The following is a 20,795-nucleotide window of genomic DNA, read 5'->3' as shown; positions in this document are numbered from 1 at the left end:
TCGAGCCCTGATCCGGGAAGATCCCACATGCCGCGGAGCAACTAAGCCCGTGCGCCACAACTACTGAGCCTGTGCTCTAGAACCCGCGAGCCACAACTACTGAGCCTGCGTGCCACAACTACTGAAGTCCGCGAGCCTAGATCCCGTGCTCTGCAACAAGAGAAGCCACTGCAATGAGAAGCCCATGCACTGCAACGAAGAGTAGCCCTTGCTTGCCGCAACTAGAGAAAGCCCACGTGTAGCAATGAAAGACCCAATGCAGCCAAAAAAAAAAACCAAACCAGAATTGTTGTAGAAATTCAGGTGTGAACACTATTGAGACCTGAATTTAGCGAGTAAAAATAAAATAAAATAAAATAAAATAGGCCAGTCGACTTGAGGTTAAATGCCTTCAATTTCAACATACAAAAAAATGTAAAAAGTAATTCTAAATTCTAATCTTTATATATGTCTATAAAAGTCTTATCAAAACTTTAAAATATAACCATAGGAAATGTTTCTCTTTATCACAGTTATCAAACAGTTAGTTGGCTATTATTAAAAAATAAAAAATAAGTCATGAATATTGTGAGACCCAAGGCTATGGAGAGATGGCCCCTCACACCAATACTGTGAGACCCAAGGCTGTGGCGAGATGGCGCCTCATTTCTAAAGGTCTCTTCTTCTACCTGAGTCATTGGAAACAGCAGGGATGGAGTTTTAGTCCCAGGGCTGCCTCTTAAAAAGCCCTGTGGTCTTGGACAAGTTATTTAACCTTCTGAAACCTCCATTCCTCCACCATCAGCATTTTCCAAACATGTGTTCCAAGAAATATTAATCTCATGAAAAAGGGTTCTGTTGTCAAATTAAGCCGGAGAATGCTGCACACAATTTCTCCTCTTTAGGAAGTTCACAGTGTGCATTAGCATTATTAAAGGCTCTGAGAAGTCCTGCAGTACGTTTAATCATGCATCCATCTTAGTTGACCTCAGGATTCCTTTACCTACTAACACTTATTAGCATCCTGTGGACTACACTTTGGAAAATACTGGTCCAGTGTATCTCAGGTCTCTTCCAGCACTTACATTGATAACACGCAGGAAGAGCAATGCAGAGTCTTTTGACACAGGTTCTGGGGATTAAGAGAGGATTTAATGCCCTGCGGTTGACAAGGCACCTATTCAAATTAACTGGCCCCTTGAAGATCAACATGATCCCTTTGTTCCTAATGAGAGTCTTCATTCAAGGACAGTGGTAATGACTGTCACAGAATCTTGGTGGCCACCTACAGTACAATACACAGAACTGTCCAAGAAGGATCAGTTATCTTCAATACAGTTTAGTTTTCCTTTCCAGCGTGATTTGATTTTTCTCCATAGTGAATGCTTTTGCCACTGTTCCCCGGTACAGTTCTGCCCACCTTTAATAGGATCCCTGCCCTTCCCCACTTCCTTGTCCAGAATGAAGTCAGTGTGCAGGCAGACTGTCAGGAGTCCTCAGGTTAAAGAGCTGCTCTTCCAAGAAGGCACCCGCAAGGCCATATTGTTCTTCATGCAGCCTAATTTCTTCAGGCGACAAGTGGCTTCCTCCAAGAACAAAGTCTGCAAACCTAGTATTTGTTTTAAATAAAGTTAATGTTATCACAGAGAGGTTTATTGGGAAGATAACATGTTCCCTGGCTACTTATCCCCTTTAATTAAATTTGACTTTGCATCAATAGAAGATGGCATTTGCACAGTGGGTGTAAAAACAGGAATGGCTTATGTGATCCTTCTCTAGACGTTCAGGGAAAGGATCGAGAAGTAGGCAGACTTAGGAGCACCGAACGCTGCCAAATATACCCACTCCTGCTTTCTAATTCCTTCTTTCTCTCTTTCTTATTAAACATACTATTTATTCATTATTTTAGTGTCACGACTTTCCCCCTTCAATCTTTAATTTGAGGGCACTGTCGTTTGGATAAAGCTAGGAAGAAGGGAAAGCAGTAGGGAAAAGATGCTGGGGCAGAGATGTCTTTCTTGGTGATCTTTACAAATGACTTTTCGTCCCCCGTAGGAAGAGAAGCAGGTGACACATCCCATTCCGTCTCCCTTCTCCTATGAGTTATCTTTATGGCCTTCCCTATGAAACACATCTGATCAACATTTATTCTGACACTGGCACGTCCACAGGGCGAGGCAGAGCACTGAAGCAAAAGCGACTCTGACAGCTTCCATGTCATTTGCTATCCAGGAAAGTTGTCTGTTTCTAGCCTGAAGTATCTGATCCAAACTATCCTGTTATTTTCATGGTAACTCCAGCCCAAGCTATGTTGCGGGCAGTGGAGCGGGACTTACGTTTTAGGCGCCCGGAGCCTGGACACGGCCAGCCAGGATGGGAAGCCGGGGCTGCGGCAGGCCTGGCGCAGGTCCTCCAGGGCGCGGGTCGTCGCAGCATCGGCTTGTTCCCTGTACTCGTCTTCAGTAAGAAACTTAACCACCGGCTTTTCTGATGTAAACCATTTCTTCATTTTCCTAAAACAGGCGGCATTTGGTTGCTAGATTCCTGGCCATATTTGGTTGCTCAGTTCAACCCTTAAGATTTATAAAAATACATTTCTTCAACAGTGACGGTAATAATTCTTAACTTCCTCTATATCATACTATACTTTATTATTGTTATCACGACGGAGGTTTACAGAACGTGTAGTTTGGGCCTATCAGTACATTTCCCCTCTTCCTGGACCATCTGAAATAATGTCCTACGGCGTTTGAGGATCGATTTCTGATAGAGATGTTGATTGCATTTTTCTTCCTCAGTGATTTCAAATCAGGCAGTTAAAAGTCTGGCTTCTTTATGCCTGCCCTGCTGATTTTCTTAGCAGCGAGCCTCTGAGATGTCCTTTTATGGAGACCTAGCAGAATCACTTGCCACTTAGTCTGAACAGAGAAGCCAGGAAGATTTGTGGAATATCGCCTCCACCTAGTGGTGGGGATTCTGACTCACCTTAGAGGAAGTAAACACTGTACAAGGGTCGTGTATACACAGTCATTTATAATAATTCTTCCTCTGCTACATGCTGAGGGGCTCACGATTGGAATTCTTTTCCAACCAAAAAAGTCCTAAAGTGAAGAATCTTATAAAAATGGTAATGATGAAAAGGTTTTAACATATATGTTATACTTACCAATAAGTTAAAAAAATGTTTTTAGGTGGTTTAAAATTTAATTTAACCAGAGATTCCCAAATATAAATGAGCATCAGAATCACCAGGAGGTGTTTTAAACATACATTTTCTTGAGGTTTGGGACCTGAAAAATCTTTAAACTTTTATTGATTATCTGGTGGTTGATAAGCTCAATTAGGGAAACACTGACATGATTTCCTTCTCCTTTTCTGAATACCTAGACTGTCTCCCTAGAGGAAAACTCCTGGGCTCTGAGGAGAAGCCTGGGACACAGTCCTAGCTTTGAGGTTTACCCACCGTGTGAACTGGGGCAATTCCTTCACAGTTCTGAGCCTCACCTTGCTCACATGGAAAAAAATGAAAGCAACAAGGAGGTCACTGTACAGATGAAATACATTATTTTGTGTCAAGTGCGTAGCACAGTGAGTGGTCTATAATAAGTGTTCAACAAAGATAATCAGAAGAACAGCTACCATATATTATTAAAATATATTCAAACAGCTCTTTGCAAACTAGAAAGTACTATACAAATCAAAGTATTTCCTCTGGTTTATTATTTAACCTATAAGTTCCTGTTTTATCCCCTAATGTTTCACATAATTGCTCACTAGCAAGATGAAAAGTTGAGGAAGTTACAATATCTTGATCATTACGTTTGTGTTAACAGAACGCACAGCAAATGCACTAAAGGATCACCATGACAGAACACACTTTGCTCTTGGCAGGGCGGTGGATGTTTAAAGGGAAAGTGGAAGGAATTCTCTCTTGGGCTCCTTGGGCCACAAGCCTGGCAAAGGACCAGAGGTCTGAAGGATGTGTAGTGCCCACTGTCCTCCTGACAGAGGGACCTCTGAGACCCCCAGTCACTGTCTACCTCTGAGACAGGGCAGGGGGAAGCAGTCAGCATCAGTCCCCCGACCCTGCTGCCTTTCAGTCTCCCCAGCATTCTCTGCAGAGGGGCCCTGTCCTGTCGCTGGTGCATTTTAACCCTGTGACGTCACCACACATGCAGTCATCAGATCCAGAAACTACCAGTTACCACAGAGTCTCCTTCCTCACAGCCAAGTTTACCCTGTAAATATTTATTAACTCCCTCTTCCTGCCTTGATCTCACTGCCCTACTCCAGGCCCTCATCGCCTCTCGCGTGGATTGCTGTGATGTCTGACGACTGGTCTCCTGCCCCGAACCTCCCCTTAACCTCCACTCTCTGTGCCAGGAGACAGATGGGCCCCTCCTACTGCCCGAGGCATGTTCATGGTCTCTGCTTTGATTTTTGCTTGTTGAATGTATTTTTATTTTCAGATTAGTTGCCAACATTTAAACATTGTCTGAATTTACATTCTAATCCACGTTCCCAGCTTCTCTAGAAAACCAGAAGAGCTGGCAAGGCAAGGCCCATATTCCCACATGGCAACAGTCAGCTCAGGCTGAATGGCAACTGACCCCCTTTCAAGGAGGCAATGTTGTAGAATTTCACACAGTCCTCACCACTGCCTTCCCTCTGCTTGGACTCATTCCTTCACTACCTTCTGGGCCCCAGGCATTTGATTTCTAACCCTGTCGAGGCAGTAGTCAGAGAGCACTGACGAAGATACGTAACGGTCAGCTGCCTCCGCCACGTTACAGGATCAGATCAGATTCTTCAGCAGGGCCTGTGATGCCTCCATGACCTGGCCGACACCCACCTCGCTCACTGGCCCTGTGATGGTACCAAACTGGGCTTTCTCCCCGTCAGGAAGGCCCTTCCTACATTTATTCATCTGGCTGTTTTGATTCATTAAAATTCAGCCCGGTGACCTCCTCCAGGAACTTTCCTGAACTTTTTCTACACGCCACAGTTCCTGTGCAGGCCTACTTTAACACTTCAGAGCTATAGAAACATATGCCTATGTGTCAACAAGTGCACCTCAAGGGTAGGGACCATCTCCTTCACCTGAGCACCTGACACAAAAACGGGTGCTCAGACTCCATGACTGAGGACATCATAAAGCCGTGACAACAGAAGTTGTCTCATCTTTCTGTACTTTCCAAAGGCTTAACCGAATTATATAAATCATAACTTTCAATCATTTGTGATTCATTTCTGTTCCCTAACTCTTATCTCACGTGCACAATTACCTCTAAAGCAGTCCTGGGCCCTAAAAAAAGGAAACGTAAAATGAAAGTAGAAATTATAGGCGACTCCGAGCCCAAGTAATTTTGCCACTGATTTTAGTGACTTCTTGGTGCGCTGTCATTACCTAGTAATTGGTGGTGCACCTCTGAAAGATGAACGACGACTAGCAATGGGGATGGAATCAGATGCTTATTACGTTCTCTAACTGTCCCCCTCTCAGAGGGAAATATCCAGATGAAGTGGAGTTAATTGTGAGATTAACTATGATGTGTCCAAAAAATTCCCCCCCCCAAAATAAATAAAACCAGAGCTCAAAATGTCAAATTTATGATGGAAAAAAAAAAAAAGATACGCACCATCTCACGTAAGCGAGGGCTCTCAGTGGGTAGTGCAGGATCTTGGACGACAGGGTGAGGAGCATCACTGCATAGGCGAACTGAGGAATGGCCATGCCAGCATAGACCAGGAGCAGGGAGAGGAGTTGCAGCGCCCACGCCAAGAGGGTCACGCTCCTCTCCTCCACGAGGGGCCCGTGCTTGTAACAAACAGTAAAGCTGAGACACCCAACTATCAAGACGTAGCCTGTAAAAGCAGAAGAATGTAAAACAACATAACACTGAACTGAAAAGTTATGGGGAAAAAACCAGCAGAGCCATGGCTTAGAGCTAAGAACATATCAGAAAACCTTCATTTTTGTTTTCTTTTTCCAATGAAGTTGAAAAATACATTTAGGGCTAGTTATTCCTTCCATGTGAGATATTAGGCTGACTTTTGTAATAATTAAGGATGTATAATAATAAATTATTATAATATTAATACGTAAGTATCCCTATTTTCTGGTCCAGAGTCCTAGAGGGCAAATGTTATCACAGTTGCTCTGGTCAGGAATAAGCCTCAGTGTATGTCACAGTCTGCTACAAAAGCTATTCCTAGTTTTTATTTTCTAGTCACTAAATGAAAATATAATTTTACAGTGCAGGGATGGGGCTGTCACCCTCGTAATCCAGTGCTCAGTTTCTGTATTACCAAAAGAGGGACAGTGAGATATTCTGTGGTGTCTCCTGTTGTGATCCAATGCCACGTGCGCATTGCCTCTTACGTATTTCGCCAAGTGTTTCATTTGTATGTACGCAAGCCTCAAGATCTAATTTCCAGCTTATAAAAAATACAGGGGAGAGAGAAACAAATTACATTATACTACAAAGGAATAATCAGAGAAATCCAGAAAGTGGGACATTCTATAGGACAACTTGGTCTCTTCAGCATATCATTGTGATGGGAAAAAAAAAACCCCAAAACCTGTTATGGATTAAAAGAGACTTACAGGACACAATAGATGCAAAATGTGATTCTGGACTATATCCTACCTTATACAAAACAAGCATCAAGGATGTTTAGGAAATTTGAACATGGCCTAGATAATAGATGATTTTATGTAATTATTCATTTTTTTAGATTTAATAGTTATTTAACTATAGAGGAAAATGCTCTTGCCTTGTAGAGATGCTTAGTGAAGTATTTAAGGAAACACACCATAATAGCAATAATTAAGTTTGAAAATACTTTAGCGTAAAAAGAAAAATGGGCTAAAAACATAAAACCTTCAAGTGAAACAAAGAATTGATTGCTTTTGTTCTGGGTGGGTGGACTTATGGGAGAAATTTGGCACTAAGAGGTTAGGAGAAAATTGATTCTCCCATTCTCTATAATTTCCCAAATAAAACACTTTAAAAAGTTGGGTTTTTCTTTTTTGTTTGTTTTTTTAAATAACATCAAACAAGAAGAACAAGTGTCTCTGTTTCTGAAAAGTCAAGTTTTCATTAGTCATTTATATTTAGGATTTCTCACCTTTCATACTGAATAAATTAAGAAAAAGAAATAAAGAGCCACATTTTAGAGAAGTGTTTTCATTACAATTTAGATGTGGTTAGAGCTTAACCGCAACTCAAAAGCACATGCAGTCCAAAAGGGCAAATGCTTTTTTGCTCCTTTGATCATTAGTATAGAAAACTAAGAAGGATGTCATACAGAAATAGTCTAAAATGGGAACTAGTGAACTGAAATCACCAAGCATGGGAATAAAATATTATTTTTAACAGTTCTTCTCCTTAGTTCAAAATGAAAATTTGGATTCTGGAGAGAAACATATGTCAAAAGAAGGCCCCTGGCTGTACTTCTCAGCTTTACCAATGATAGACCACATTATTTAAAGTTTTACCTACCTAATATATATATTCTGTTTTCACACCACAGCCACTTCAGCTCTTCCATCAGTTGCCACACAATATAAACTGAAGCAAACCAACAACCAACCATTAGAGCCCAAAACGTGCTATACTGTGTGTGGAAGAAAATAAATGACACAGTTTTTGGTTCATTCACTCTCATAAAAATAGAAATAAACAAATAAACCCTTTGTATTCAAAACTTCTATATCAAACTGCACTGAAGTCAACTCAAGATACTCTTCTTGTGTCTTGTTAAAGGTCTGATCCACGCACCACCAGCTTGATGTCACCTGGGAGCTTGCTGGGATGCAGACTCTCAGGCCCACTGAGACTCCTGAGTCAGAGTCTGCATTTCAACAGGACCCCCGGGTGACTTGCATGTACATTAACGTTGGAGAAGCACTGTTCTAAAGAATAAATTTATCTCAAAATAATGCTGGTGTTGCAAGCTTTCATCAGAGTAACTACAACATGAGCATCATGAACTAATATATATGTATCCTCAACTAAATGCGGGGCATTCTTTTATTGAAGGTGTTTTGGGGGAACTAATAATGATGAAGAAATCCCCAGATGTAGCAATGCTGTTATTCAAGGCCCCAATGGTTCAGCATCATGACATTCCTCAGCTGAGCCAAGAGAAATCTGCACTCAGCATAGAATAAGCCCCCATCACTCATAAGAAAAACGTATTATCTAGAGAATAAAAGGGTCTCAAAAAAGTATCGCCAAAACTTAATACTTAAGCCTACACATAGTAATAAATAAAAATGGAATCTCTTGGAAAAGAAACAATTTAAGCCAGTTTATACAATGTAGAAATACGGTTTGAATTAGGAACTTTCATAATAAACATGAATTAATTTTAATCAATTTTTCATGTTTATGAGATCATGATTTCCATTTTTTTATTCATTTGTACATGGTATACCTACCTTAGGAATGAACTTTTTCACCAGCAACAGGACAAAGACTAATGTCATTAGAATACCTAGCACAGTCCCCGAAGAGTAAAAGAAAACAGGGCTCCTGTCAAGACAAGCAGATAAAAGTCATTTAAATGCCAAGTCGCTCTTTCAGTATTAGAAACATGTTTAACTTGACAGTAGTCATAAAGATTATTAAGAAGAAAAACTCAGATGGCAGCTTTAATTACATCCTATACTCTTAAAAAATGAAATCTCTACTTGAAATTTATGGTAGCTTGCCACTAACTCGAAACAGAATGTCTGAGTTATCTTCTATGTTTAGAATCTGGTCCAATAATAATTAATGGAGCACCTATCACATAGCAGGCACTTGTCTGAGAGCTTAACATGCTCTCACAACAGTCCTGTGAAAATATTACATGGGAGGAAACTGAGGCGCCAAGAAATGAAAGGCTTTCCCAAGTCAGTACCTGCCAGTTGGAGGATTCAGGCCTGCAGCCCATCTCCTCTGAGTCCAAGCTTTACTCTTCAGGCTATGTAAGCAACATCCAATTTATTAAGACCATGGAGGACATGAAACACACTCTCTTAAGCCATAAGGAAAAACTTGAAAATAAATAATGTCCAGAATAGCAAGTTAAGAAGTAAAATATTATTGGAAAGATATTCCTTTTTCATGAGAGAAGTTATAAGAAAAAAAGTATCAGGATAGTATGTTAAATTCAACCTTCTGTATCAGAGCCACAAATCTAGGAGGTGGTGCAAATGTAAGAGAGAGGAAGGCACCCAGCATCAGAAAACCTGAGTATAAATTTCAGCCCTGGCAAGACTACTCATGTAATGACGGATGTCGGTTTTCTCATTTATAAATTGAGAACAATAATCCAGAGCTCACATAGTTGTTAAGAGAATCAAATCAATTAAAATAATGTATAGGGGCTTCCCTGGTGGTACAGTGGTTAAGAATCCGCCTGCCAATGCAGGGCACACAGGTTTGAGCCCTGGTCTGGGAAGATCCCACATGCCACGGAGCAACTAAGCCTGTGCACCACAACTACTGAGCCTGCGCTCTAGAGCCCGTGAGCCATAACTACCGAAGCCTGTGTGTCTCAACTACTGAAGCCTGCACGCCTGGAGCCTGTGCTCCGCAACAAGAGAAGCCACCGCAATAAGAAGCCCTAGCACCACAACGAAGAGTAGCCCCCCTCGCTGCAACTAGAGAAAGCCCGTGCACAGCAACAAAAGACCCAACACAGCCAAAAAATAAATTAATTAAAATAAAATAAATCTATTTAAAAAATGTATATTGATACATAATACAAAGTAATGCATGTGAAAGTACTCTGTAACCAGTACATATCATACTATACAAACAAATGTTACTGGTTTTAAAACCTTTCAAACACTGTCTTCAGACCAATTGTTTGCAAAATCTAAAGCAAGACCTAAAAACTAGTGTGGAACTATTCAGCACAGGGTTAAAAATGTCCTACTCTTTTTGATTCACAAATTTAAGAAAGTAAAAATGAATACTTACTGACTCAAGGTCTTTGCATAAAAGAAGAGGAAAATGCCCGCCACAAACACAAGGAAGAGTTTGAAATCCACAACTGGAGCAAAAAAGACACAGACACACAACAAATAAAGATTCTGTGTCAATGTAGTGTAGTGAAAAAAAGTCAATTTACTGAAATGTCACTCCAGAAAAACTGATTCCAGAAATCAAGTAAAATAAAAAGAGACTTACTGTTTCGATTCACTCTTACGGTATAGATAAATATCTTCCTGGCAGGCTTCACAGAGAAGCACACAGTCTCCCGATATGGATTGATGGTTATGGTTATATCATTAGACTCCTTTGGTGTCCAAAGGTTATGAATCACACATTTGATAATAGACAGAATGGTTTCTGGATACTGGCAATTATATCTTTCTGTGATATATACAATACTGAGCAGGCCTGAACTGGTAATTTTCACCTACAAAACAAGAACAAACAAACACAGAAGTTAAAACTTCTTATAAGCTTCTTAAAATCATGAGAAAAGGAGTAAAGAGAGCCCAAGACTGGTTGAGTAAAGAACACTCAGAGGTACTTGGCAACATTCTGATCCCAGGGACAGATCCAGAGATCTGTGTTTAGTCAACACACACTGGAGCACAGACACTTTTTAAAGTGGATGTTTCTTCCCATGAGTTGTGGATGATGGAATTCCCTCTTCCAGCAGGTTATTGTGGCCAAGAGACATGTGAAAATGGATGAGATAGAAAATAATAGGTAGCAAACTATTTGGTTATAAACCTAATGAGAATAGGGTTTATATATCTACCACTTCTACTGTGACTGAGAAAAAAGCATTTCTATCTTACAGATCAGCTGAGCATATGTGATTCAGGCTTCTCTCACCATGCCCGCTGAAGAAGGATCAGAACCCAACCCCAGGTCCTACTCAAGTCTCAGAGCAAAGAGCCACCTACAATACTAAGCAGATGATGACAGCCCAGGGATCATTAAAGGACAACTCTGCTGCTGCCTTTGTCCCTCTCTATTTCTCTTCTTTGTCCAAGGATATGGCAAGCCTGAAAAGGGAAAAGAGAGCACCAGCTCTGAATCTCAGGCCTCAGGTGAAATCACCCATTATCTGTCTACCAATGCCCCGATTCTCTTGGATTTTAGCTCCTGGCTCTCTGCTGCTCTCTCTCCAATACTACTTCCTGTCATGTCTCCGGGATTAAATATACACAAGATACACACAAAACTCCTTCCAATATCCTGTCCTCTTGGTTCCTTGAACTCCTCCCCTCTTATGCTCCACTCACCTCAGCTAATCATGCCTGCGGCCACACCCCAATCTTGTCAGTCCCACACTGCAGCCCCCAATACAGGCTGCATGAAATGCACCCCACTAGCTGACCACCACCTCCTACCTTTCCAGCGTGCCTCCCTTAACACCCCGACCCCAGCAAGCATTAACCTCAGCAGGGAGCAAGCACCTTTCCTCTGCTCCTCACCCTTGATGTCCTCAGCCCCTTCTTTTCCAGCTAAGTTCCATGATCAATCATTATAAAGCATTCCCTTATATGTACCCTTAACTTGTTTGTACCCCTCGTGCTTTGTCATACTCACTTGCAAAATCCAACCCTCCACCTATTCCACTTTTGCATCTGCACCACCGATCATGCTGGAGAAACTCGTAGTGCTCTCACTTCAAACCCTTGACTGTGAACCTGAAGTAGGACCGGAAGGCTGTCGGCAATCATACCACACACTCCTATCCAGTGGCTCTTCCACTCTCTTCAACGATGACCTCACGGCTTCTCCTTCCTCAATACCCCAATGACTTCTCCCTGCCTCACTTCTGGCTGGTGATCCTTCCTACTTCACTGAGAACGGAAGAAATCGGAAGAGAACCGGGAGGGCTCTTATCCCCATATCCCCCCACCTGTCAGCATCTGCAGGCACATGCTCTGCTTCTGGCCTGTGCATTTCCAGAGGAAATTTCTGCCACGGAGATTTACATGCTCCATTCTAAAGGCAAGCCCCCAACCTGTGCACTGGATCCGACCCACCTTGGCTACTCAAGGACATCCCACCAGTACTTCTTCCCACTCTACTAGACCATTCCTATCAGCTTACAAACATGCTGGCATTTTTCCCACTTAAAGAAAAACACAAAAAACCCTTTTACTGACTCCATTTTCCCCTTCAGCTATCACCCCCTTTCCTCGCTTCCCACTACAATGAAATTCTTTTTAAAAGTTGCCAATACCTGCAGCCTCCGGTTCCTCTCCCCCATTTCTCTGTTCAGCCACTTCAGTCAGGCTTTCATTTCCAACAGGCTGCCCCTGACAAGGTCATCAGTGGCATGGCATTGCTAAACCGAATGGTCAACTCATTCCCAGTCATTCTATCTGATCCATCAACAGAGTCTGGCGCTGCTGATCACTCCCTCCTCCCTGTCGCACTTCCTGGGGCTCCCTGGGCACCTCCTTCACTTGTTGCCCTTTCTCTCTCTCCTCTGCTGGCCCCTTCCTCCTCCCAGACCTCTTAATATCTGACTGACCCAGGCTCAGTCGCTGGTCCTCTCCTCTTCTCCGTCTAAACTCACTCCTTCGTCCCATGGCTTTAAGCACCATCTATAAATACACATCACCACTTACTTTTGTAAAAAGAAACACAGGAAAGATATACCAGAAACTAACAAGACTGATTACCTACATGGGTTGGGTGGGAAGGGATGAGGGGGAGTGACGCTTCTCTGAGAACACCTTTGTGTAGTTTTGACTTTTGAGCCATATTAATATTGTACATACTAAAAAATAATAATAAAATCAACCAGGATGAGGAAAAACTCTGAAATGGAAACAAATAAAAACAAGTGTATTTCAAATGAATAATATAACCATATTGAAGGGGGATGGGTAGGAATGAATTAACCCAAGTAACTTTTGAGCACAATATTTAGACTGTGACCCCTCAAACTAAAGATAAAACACACTGTAAACAAATACTGAGCTCTTGTCACTAGGTTTGTTTTTCACAACAGTATGGCTTAGCAACTCTGAAATTACTCTAGGATTAGGCAAATAAATCAATATATTGATGAGAATGGGAACCAGGTTTCTCACAATCAGAGAAGACAGTTATAGATATGGAAAGGAGAAAGACTAGAGCGAACCCAGTGGTGTTGGAGAGATCAGAATTCATGGTTTTTGAAGACAGATAGACAGGAAGTAAGAAGAAAGGAAGGAAGAAACAGCCATGTGTATAGGAGTATGGGCGTGTATATACACATGATAATGATATCTGGTAGTAATGAACACAGCTGACACTGAATGCTCCTTGGAAAAATGTATGACTCCAGAGCTGCGTCTAAGAAATTACAGGATAAGCTTGGGAACATCTTGTTTGCCAGAAGGTAAAGAAGTGCTCAAATAATGATAGGCACAAGTTAAAGAACATAAGAGCTAGTTCGAAGGCGCTCCTACTGGCCAAATCTAGGACAATTTGAATAACAAAACAAATAATAAAAGTAAAGAATTGTAGTCCAGCAAATGAATTGGCAATCCATGAAACCATATGGATATAAATAAATGGGGGAGGTAAAACTCTTCCTTATAGAAGAATGCCAATGAATGTAGAAGGAATAATGGAATTAGAAAATCACCATTTGATAAACATCGTGATGATAACTGATTCAGGCAAGCATCATCAACAGATAATAAAACTAGGGGGTAAAAGTTTGATGAGGAATAAAATATATACATAGTCTCAAATTATCCCCTCAAAATAGTCATTCATTACAGAGGTGAAAATAGTTATCTAACTGTGGTAAAACTAAACTGACAGATAACACCTTAACCAAGTGACCAAAGTGGTGTATATTATCAGTAATAGTACAAAGCAACGTCAAGTGCCTATTGATATGATGATGTCCTAGCTCTTCCCTCAGCCAGAACACTCTTCCCTCAGATACCCTGCTGGGTAACTCACATCACTGAGATCTTACTCATGTGTCACCTTTTCAATGAGAAAGACCCTGACCACTCTTTTTAATACTGCAACTTGCCTCCACCTCCCTCCTTCCACTTATCTTACTCTACATTTTCTTTTTTTATAGCACTTACTAGTTTTATAATTTTCTTCTCTTTTACATTTATAGCTAACCCCACCCTACCCCCTACCCCCATTCCCAAGAGTGTAAACATCACAGGAGCGGGGATCTATTTTGTTCACTGATGGATCCTAAGAACCTAGAAGAATTCCTGGCACTTAGTAGGTGCTTAATAAATATTCATTAAATGCTGAAGGAAGGAAAGTGCTAGGCTATTAAGAGTAACTACTATCTTGACCACACCTGGGATCAGAGGTAACTTTTCAGATTTCTATAGAGAAGGGTCTGAGATAGCAATTATTTTGGAAAGTAGGCAAGAGGGTATTGTCTTGAGCCATGTCCGAACAGCAAGCACACTGCACTCAGATAGTATATCTACTTGGAGTGGTTGGAGAGGGGCTGATGAAGAGTATGGAGGTTAACGTCCCCTCCCATAGCCCCCCCCAACCTGAACTGCTGTGTGTAATCCCCCAGGCAGCTTTCATACTGATACACAGCTCTGTGTCATACAAAAGCTACTTCTACTCTTGAAATAGTACGTTTTAACTCCCTGTTCCTAAGACATAATTTGAAAGTAGGCTCTTACCTGCACAGTTGACCATATATACTTCCATTTCACTTGGGATTTTTGATTGTAGCAGTAACAGTCTGACTGAGACGTTTTAATTAAATCCATTTCCTTCAAAGCTTTACATCTTGCAACTGAGAAATGGAAAAAAGAATATATTTCCTAAATATGTAATTGCCCAGAATCTTATCTTCTTTTTTATTCACAGGGTTAATGACGGCTGTTTTTGTAGTCTATGGCCAGTAAATTCTTCTACGTGGTAATTATAGTCCTGCAGTCTTTCCAATCTAGCAGGAGGCAGACAAAAAGATTACAGTCCAGTACCAATACTCTTATGACAGATGGAGGGACTGCAAGAGCATGGAGAATAGGTACTTCTTCAATCTTGAAGTAGAGGGCAAGGATTGAGGGAGGCTTCCCAGAAAGGAGGAAACGTGAGAGGAGCACTGAAGCACAGTCAGAGGCAACGAGACAGAAGTCAGGGGGTGGGGTGACAAATGTGTACAGAACCATGGAGACGAGAGAAATCATGGAAGTGCTTCGGCCATTCACGAGGACGGAGTGTAGGGAATACACAGGACATTTCAACACCTGCAGCTAGAGAGCTAGGTGGTTTCTGTTACACTGAGGAGGGTGGACTTCCCGCAGAAAGCAGAGCATTGAAGGATTTTAGGTAAGTGTCAAAGTCTCGGCAAGACACTGTTGACACTCCAAAGGGTTTCACTGAGAAGAGTTCAGTGAAGACGTAGGCAGGGTTAAGGCATTAACAACAAGGAACCGTGAAGTTCCCAGGCACCAACAAGAGCAGAAAGCCTTCAACATCCCTAGGCCTGAAATGGCAAAGGGAGGACCCGTTGTTACCAGAGCCGAGAGGACAGTAGTCTAAGGGGATGCAAGCCCTGCCAGAGCTTCAGGGGGAGCTCTCTCCCGCCCTCCCGTCAGTGCCTCTCATCTGCCAAACCCAACTGGAAGCCAGAGGGCAAAGAAGCCCACAGAGGCCAGCTTCCAGGAACTGAGCAGGGGAGAGCAAGGCACAGAATGGACCTGTGGGAACAGAGAACACAGTCGTGTCTTAGAAAGAGCATTCTGTAGGCCACGCAAAATGTTAGAGGGGCAGAAGACTGAACGCAGAAGAGCTGTGGAGGCTCCCGAAGCAGTCTAAACAAGAAACAAACTAAGGAGGCAGGAGAAAGAACAGATGTAAGAGCACCTAGGAAGTGGAATCAACAGACTCAGAGATTCAGAAATGACCTGATGGTTCTGGTGAGTGATATAAGGAATACTAGAGAAGAAGCAAAAAAAGGGGAAGAGTTCAATTTTAGAAGTACTGAGTCTTGGTTGGTGGGGCTAGGTGAAGATGGATAGGTCTGTAGCACAGGAGAAGTTTGGCTGGAGACAGATGTAGTACATACATACGTGTGTGTGTTCTGTGTAATACACAAAAAATATTTTATATATAGTACGTAATATATAATACAACATAACACAGTGTAACAGAGAGAGAGAGAGAGAAGACAAGTGCAGCGTTACAGATGGTAAATGTAGTAAATGTCACAAGAAAATTATGAAGTAATGGGGTTCATTTTTTTCTGAGGCTGCTGCTATATTTGAATTTAAAATGAAGTGAGATGAAAGTCACAGATGCTTCTGGACCCAGGATAGGGTATCACCACTACGTCTGTCATATATGAAACAGCAACAGGGAATGTTTACGTGCACATCAAGAAACAGGCCTTATGCCCCAACCCTCACTCCTCTAAGGAGAGTGTGATCAGCTGTTTCTCCAGAAAAACCTGAAATGAAGCTAGAACAACCTGCTACACCAAAGCTGGGGAAGGATCGGGTAACCAGTAATAACAACTCGACAATTATATCCATTTACGGAATAACACTAAGTAAGTCCAGATAGGTCCTGGTCCTGCCTAGAAACACCTTAGCATTAAGCTGGAGAAAAGTGAAGAAACAGACACTGTGAATGCCCATCAGCTCTGAAAATACAACTGCATAAAAGTCAAGGTTCTCAGGTGGCTGCACAAAGCAGAGAAGTTAAACGAGGATCCAGTACCCTCCACTGTGATGCTGTGAAACCATTTAATCTTTACTCTTAACACTGTGATGCATATGTTTTTAAATATACCAAGAAATTTGCAGAGTTTGAGAGTATGAGATGCAAATATAAGAATCCAGGTTAAGAGGCAGATCTCAAAAAGGCACGAGAAGGAAGCTCTAGAGGCTCTCTTTTAAATATAGGATACAAAAATTAAAAATGCATTCTTTCATGGTCTGTTTATACACAAGGGCACAAAGGAGAATGCAGAACAGTGTTAACAACACACACAAAGCAACAGATGCTGAGGAGCCTTCTTGCGTGTATCTGAGACACAAATGACTCCTGGCCACGGGCTGCACAGGGGACAGGGCCCTCCCGGGACCCCAAGGGGCTGCAGCTGGCCGTATGAAAGACGCGTGTCCAAGGAGGCAGTGCAGACCCTGGAAGAGCCTGAGCGACTGCGATGATAACACACCACGCACGTTAAAAGCCCTCAGCTAGTGACCACAGGGAGGGCTCCGGACTCGCCTTCTGGTATCCCATGTTCTGCCTTCCGCGGTCCCCTGTGGGCTCTCTAGGCAGGAACAGGGTGAAATCAGGCGGCTGGAGTTGAGAACCTTATGCTGGGAGTCCCCAGTGGAAGAGGGGATTCCTACCTATGGTTGGGAAGGGAGCACACTCTGGGGCTGGGGTCAGGTGAAGAGCGTGAGGTCTGTGGTCTGCAGACCCCAGCAGCCCAGACCACCATGAGAACGTTAACTGCTGCCCGTTCTTTCTTCAGGGTTACTCCTAACACCATACGCGTGCTCACGAGGGGCTTTTCTTGTGGTCTTTCCAGGGTCCCTCCGTGCATCCCGTCTCCTAGAGAGCGTTCCACCACTTCGAGGGCTGAGTCAATTCCCCTAAGTATACGAACTACCCTCTTGTTAGTGGTCTGAGGAAAAACCCTTTGGAGCCTGAGCTTTGCAAACAAACGCTGCCTTCCAGTGAGGTTTTTTTTTTTTTTTCCATTTTGGTCCTAAGACTGTCTCCTAAATCATTTGATATCTGTAACTCTTCAGATAAGAGCAAGATGACGCAATGTGGGTAGAGCGCAATAGCTTGAATTTAGGAATAAATGCTTCTCTGCTGTCCAGGCCGCAGCCTTCTTGCACTTGGGTTACTATAAGGGACTTCTAGCTGGTCTGCTTACAGAATCACCCCTACGATGCTCCCCTACAACCTATTCTCTAATCAGTACAGGGACCTTTTAGAAACATCAACCAGAGCACAGCATTTACCTGCTCAAAACCCTCCAATGACTTCTCGTCACACCCGTAAGAAAACCCACCCTCCTTTCCTAGGACCTGGGTACCTCTGACCTTTCCTCCTGCTTAGCCTCTCCGGCCACACCAAGCGTCCTGTCCTCAGGGTGCCAAGCCACCCCTGCCTCAACCTTTCCTACATGCTGTTTCCTCCATCTGCAACCGGCTTTCCCCAGATCTCGGCAGAGCTGGCTCCTTCTGATAGATAACGTATGTATTTGCTCAAAATTCACCTTCTCAGGAAGGCCTTCTCTGGCCCCACTGTCTAAAATGGCACACTCCTACCCCTTTCACCCACTTTCTGCTTACTCTGCTTTATTCTCTTCATATTATATATGTATTTTTTAGTTTATACTCTCTTTCCATGAAGTTAGGGACATGGCATGTTCATTACCGTATATGTAGCATTTAAATATTTGTCTCTCACGTGTGTGTTGTAATTCGAGAGGACTGGTAGGTTATTTGGGCGTGCACAGCCGACCCCGTGAAAGCCTGGCCAATCTTTATTAAGAGGCTGGCCAGTGCCAGCACCGTAAAAGGGGGGGCACTCTGCTCTTCCCCTTGAAGCAACCTAATGCTGGACACCTGTCCAGCCTGTGCCATTGCCCACCCACAGAACCTGCAGGCTACACCTCCGCCTTACCCTACCCCATCATCAATGTACCCTTAACTAGAGGGTGGAGAGCTGTAACCCTTAATATCCCTTGGGCTGAGAACCCTCTTCTTTCTCCTCACCAGGTAGAAGAGGGCAGAGGGAGGCAGGAGGTGGTGATCAGCGTGTTTTTGTTGTACTCTATATGGTACATCAGTGTACTCTGTGTAAAGACCTCCCAGTTAGAAGAAAAGAACTTGCTCTGATTTCACCTTGGTCTTCAACCAGATTAAGGAAAGTACAGATAGGGGTACTGTTGCCCTGATTCTTGATATTTACAGAAACACTACTAAAAGCATGTTGCAAACGGCGTCTCCCCTGGAATTCTCCAGAGCGGCCTCTGGCTTTTGAGGTGAAACTGATGTTGAATTCACACAATACATGAGACATTATAGACAAGGTGTCAGCAATTCATGGTGCCCTCTGGCTGCCCTCATTGTTATCACCTGTCTCCTGAGGTGAATGCATCTCAATCCACCCCCACAAGAATTCCTAATTATCTAAGGAACTTGAAACTCACAGCCACAAGAAACCACAACCCTAGCTCCAAGTGAGTTCATGTGAATCTTAAGCCATGGCCAACTAGCATAAGACAGTGACTTTGACAATCAAGATTCTTACCACAGCTGGCCCACTGCCTTCCTAGAGGGAACCAGATCTTTTAATCTTAGATTGTTTATAAACGTTGTCTTTCCTAGGCCCCTCCTCCCTTCAGTAAGCTTCTAGAGACATTTCATTATTCAGTTTCTACTTCCTCTATCTCTGCCTGCGGGTAGGAAACAGAAATTATAGCCAGCTTCACTGCCTGGCTGAACTCTACCACCTGTTCCAGCCCTGATACTGAGGGCTGTGAAGCTGCTGTTAGGTCTGCAGGTGTCATTTATTCATGCAGTCTCAGTCTTTGCTGGTTCATTCAGCTAGGATTGGAACCTCCTAGTGTCAGATCCGGGCAAATCCAAATATATCACAGTATCAACAACATCCCCTCACGAGGCAATCCAGAAAACAAAAGGGAATTTCTAGGGATTCATAAAAATGTAATAATAATCATTCATTTGGTCAGACGAGAACAACACCTGCCTAGGGAGAGCCACTGCTTCCCCCTGGAGCTGAAATATTTCTCCTCCCCAGAGGGTGCTCCCATAACCTAGGCATTCACTTCCTCAAGCCTCAAGTCAGGAGAGGGGTCTGCAAGTGTGGGCTATCCCAGCTCTGCCTCATTTCCCAAAAACTTAGGAGTATAAGCAGGACCAACCCCGAATGCCATGCTTATTATGGCTACCCCAGCAAGGCCATGGACCGAGCACGGCCCTCCTTAACTACCTGTAGTCCTCGGCAGGCTCTCTTGAACCTTTCAATAAACCTGACTCCTGGAGAACAGTGTATTTCTGGACATTTGTGCCCAAACTGCTATGACAAAGTGCAATTCTTTACATTACCAAAGGATGTGAGTCAGGGTTACCTTTACCAGTGAAATCCCTTAGTTCACATAAAATACCATTCAATTTGAAAATATTCAATTAATCTAATGTTAGGACTACATATCATATATTAAAAAAAGAGACAACTGCACATCACTTGCTTTAACTGATAAATTTAGAATTATTCTTTTGTACTACTTTTGTCATTTATGTTCTCCTAAATGTATAAAGATACAATTAGGTTAAAGAGTTTAGTCATAAACTAAATTACCTTTTATTTTAAGGTAAAAATACTTAGTCAAAACTTCAGGCTTCCGGGAAGATGGCGGAAGAGTAAGACGCGGAGATCACCTTCCTCCCCACAGATACACCAGAAATACATCTACACGTGGAACAACTCCTACAGAACACCTACTGAACGCTGTCAGAAGACCTCAGACGTCCCAAAAGGCAAGAAACCCCCCACGTACCTGGAGGGGATTAAGAGCGCTGCTTAAAGGAGCTCCAGAGACGGGCGCGAGCCGCGGCTAAAAGCGCGGACCCCAGAGACGCGCATGAGACGTTAAGGCTGCTGCTGCTGTTGCCGCTACCAAGAAGCCTCTGTGCAAGCGCAGGTCACTATCCACACCCCCCTTCCGGGGAGCCTGCCAGGGTCCCAGGATCCAGGGACACCTCCCCCGGGAGAACGCACGGCGCGCCTCAGGCTGGTGCAACGTCATGCCGGCCTCTGCCGCCGCAGGCTCGCCCCGCACTCCATGCCCCTCCC

The 20,795-nt window shown here is 43.1% G+C and overlaps 1 protein-coding gene across 11 annotated transcripts in view; it reads right to left on the bottom strand.

Moving 5' to 3' along the window:
• The window catches only part of NEMP2 (nuclear envelope integral membrane protein 2), a 43,395-nt gene that overhangs the window by 12,936 nt on the left and 9,664 nt on the right, over positions 1-20,795 (bottom strand). For 5 of the 11 annotated variants that reach the window (XM_027125751.1, XM_027125757.1, XM_027125741.1 and 2 more), the window contains exons 2-8: positions 14,621-14,736; positions 10,167-10,398; positions 9,957-10,029; positions 8,890-8,952; positions 8,426-8,519; positions 7,485-7,599; positions 5,619-5,844 (exon numbers count right to left, since the gene is read on the bottom strand). In XM_027125751.1, the coding sequence (XP_026981552.1) occupies positions 5,619-5,844; positions 7,485-7,599; positions 8,426-8,519; positions 8,890-8,952; positions 9,957-10,029; positions 10,167-10,398; positions 14,621-14,736 (919 nt within the window). Of the gene's footprint in view, positions 1-375; positions 1,589-2,315; positions 2,553-5,618; positions 5,845-7,484; positions 7,600-8,425; positions 8,520-8,889; positions 8,953-9,956; positions 10,030-10,166; positions 10,399-14,620; positions 14,737-20,795 lie in introns of those variants that run through there. The other 6 variants (XM_027125704.1, XM_027125723.1, XM_027125697.1 and 3 more) reach the window with 5 other exon arrangements.

This window comes from Aethalodelphis obliquidens, unplaced genomic scaffold (assembly GCF_003676395.1).
Source record: "Aethalodelphis obliquidens isolate GAN/ISIS:26980383/991018 unplaced genomic scaffold, ASM367639v1 scaffold2, whole genome shotgun sequence".
Taxonomy (NCBI): domain Eukaryota; kingdom Metazoa; phylum Chordata; class Mammalia; order Artiodactyla; family Delphinidae; genus Aethalodelphis; species Aethalodelphis obliquidens.
The sequence above is the reverse complement of the archived record's forward strand: the minus strand, read 5'-3'. Positions and strand labels throughout refer to the sequence as shown.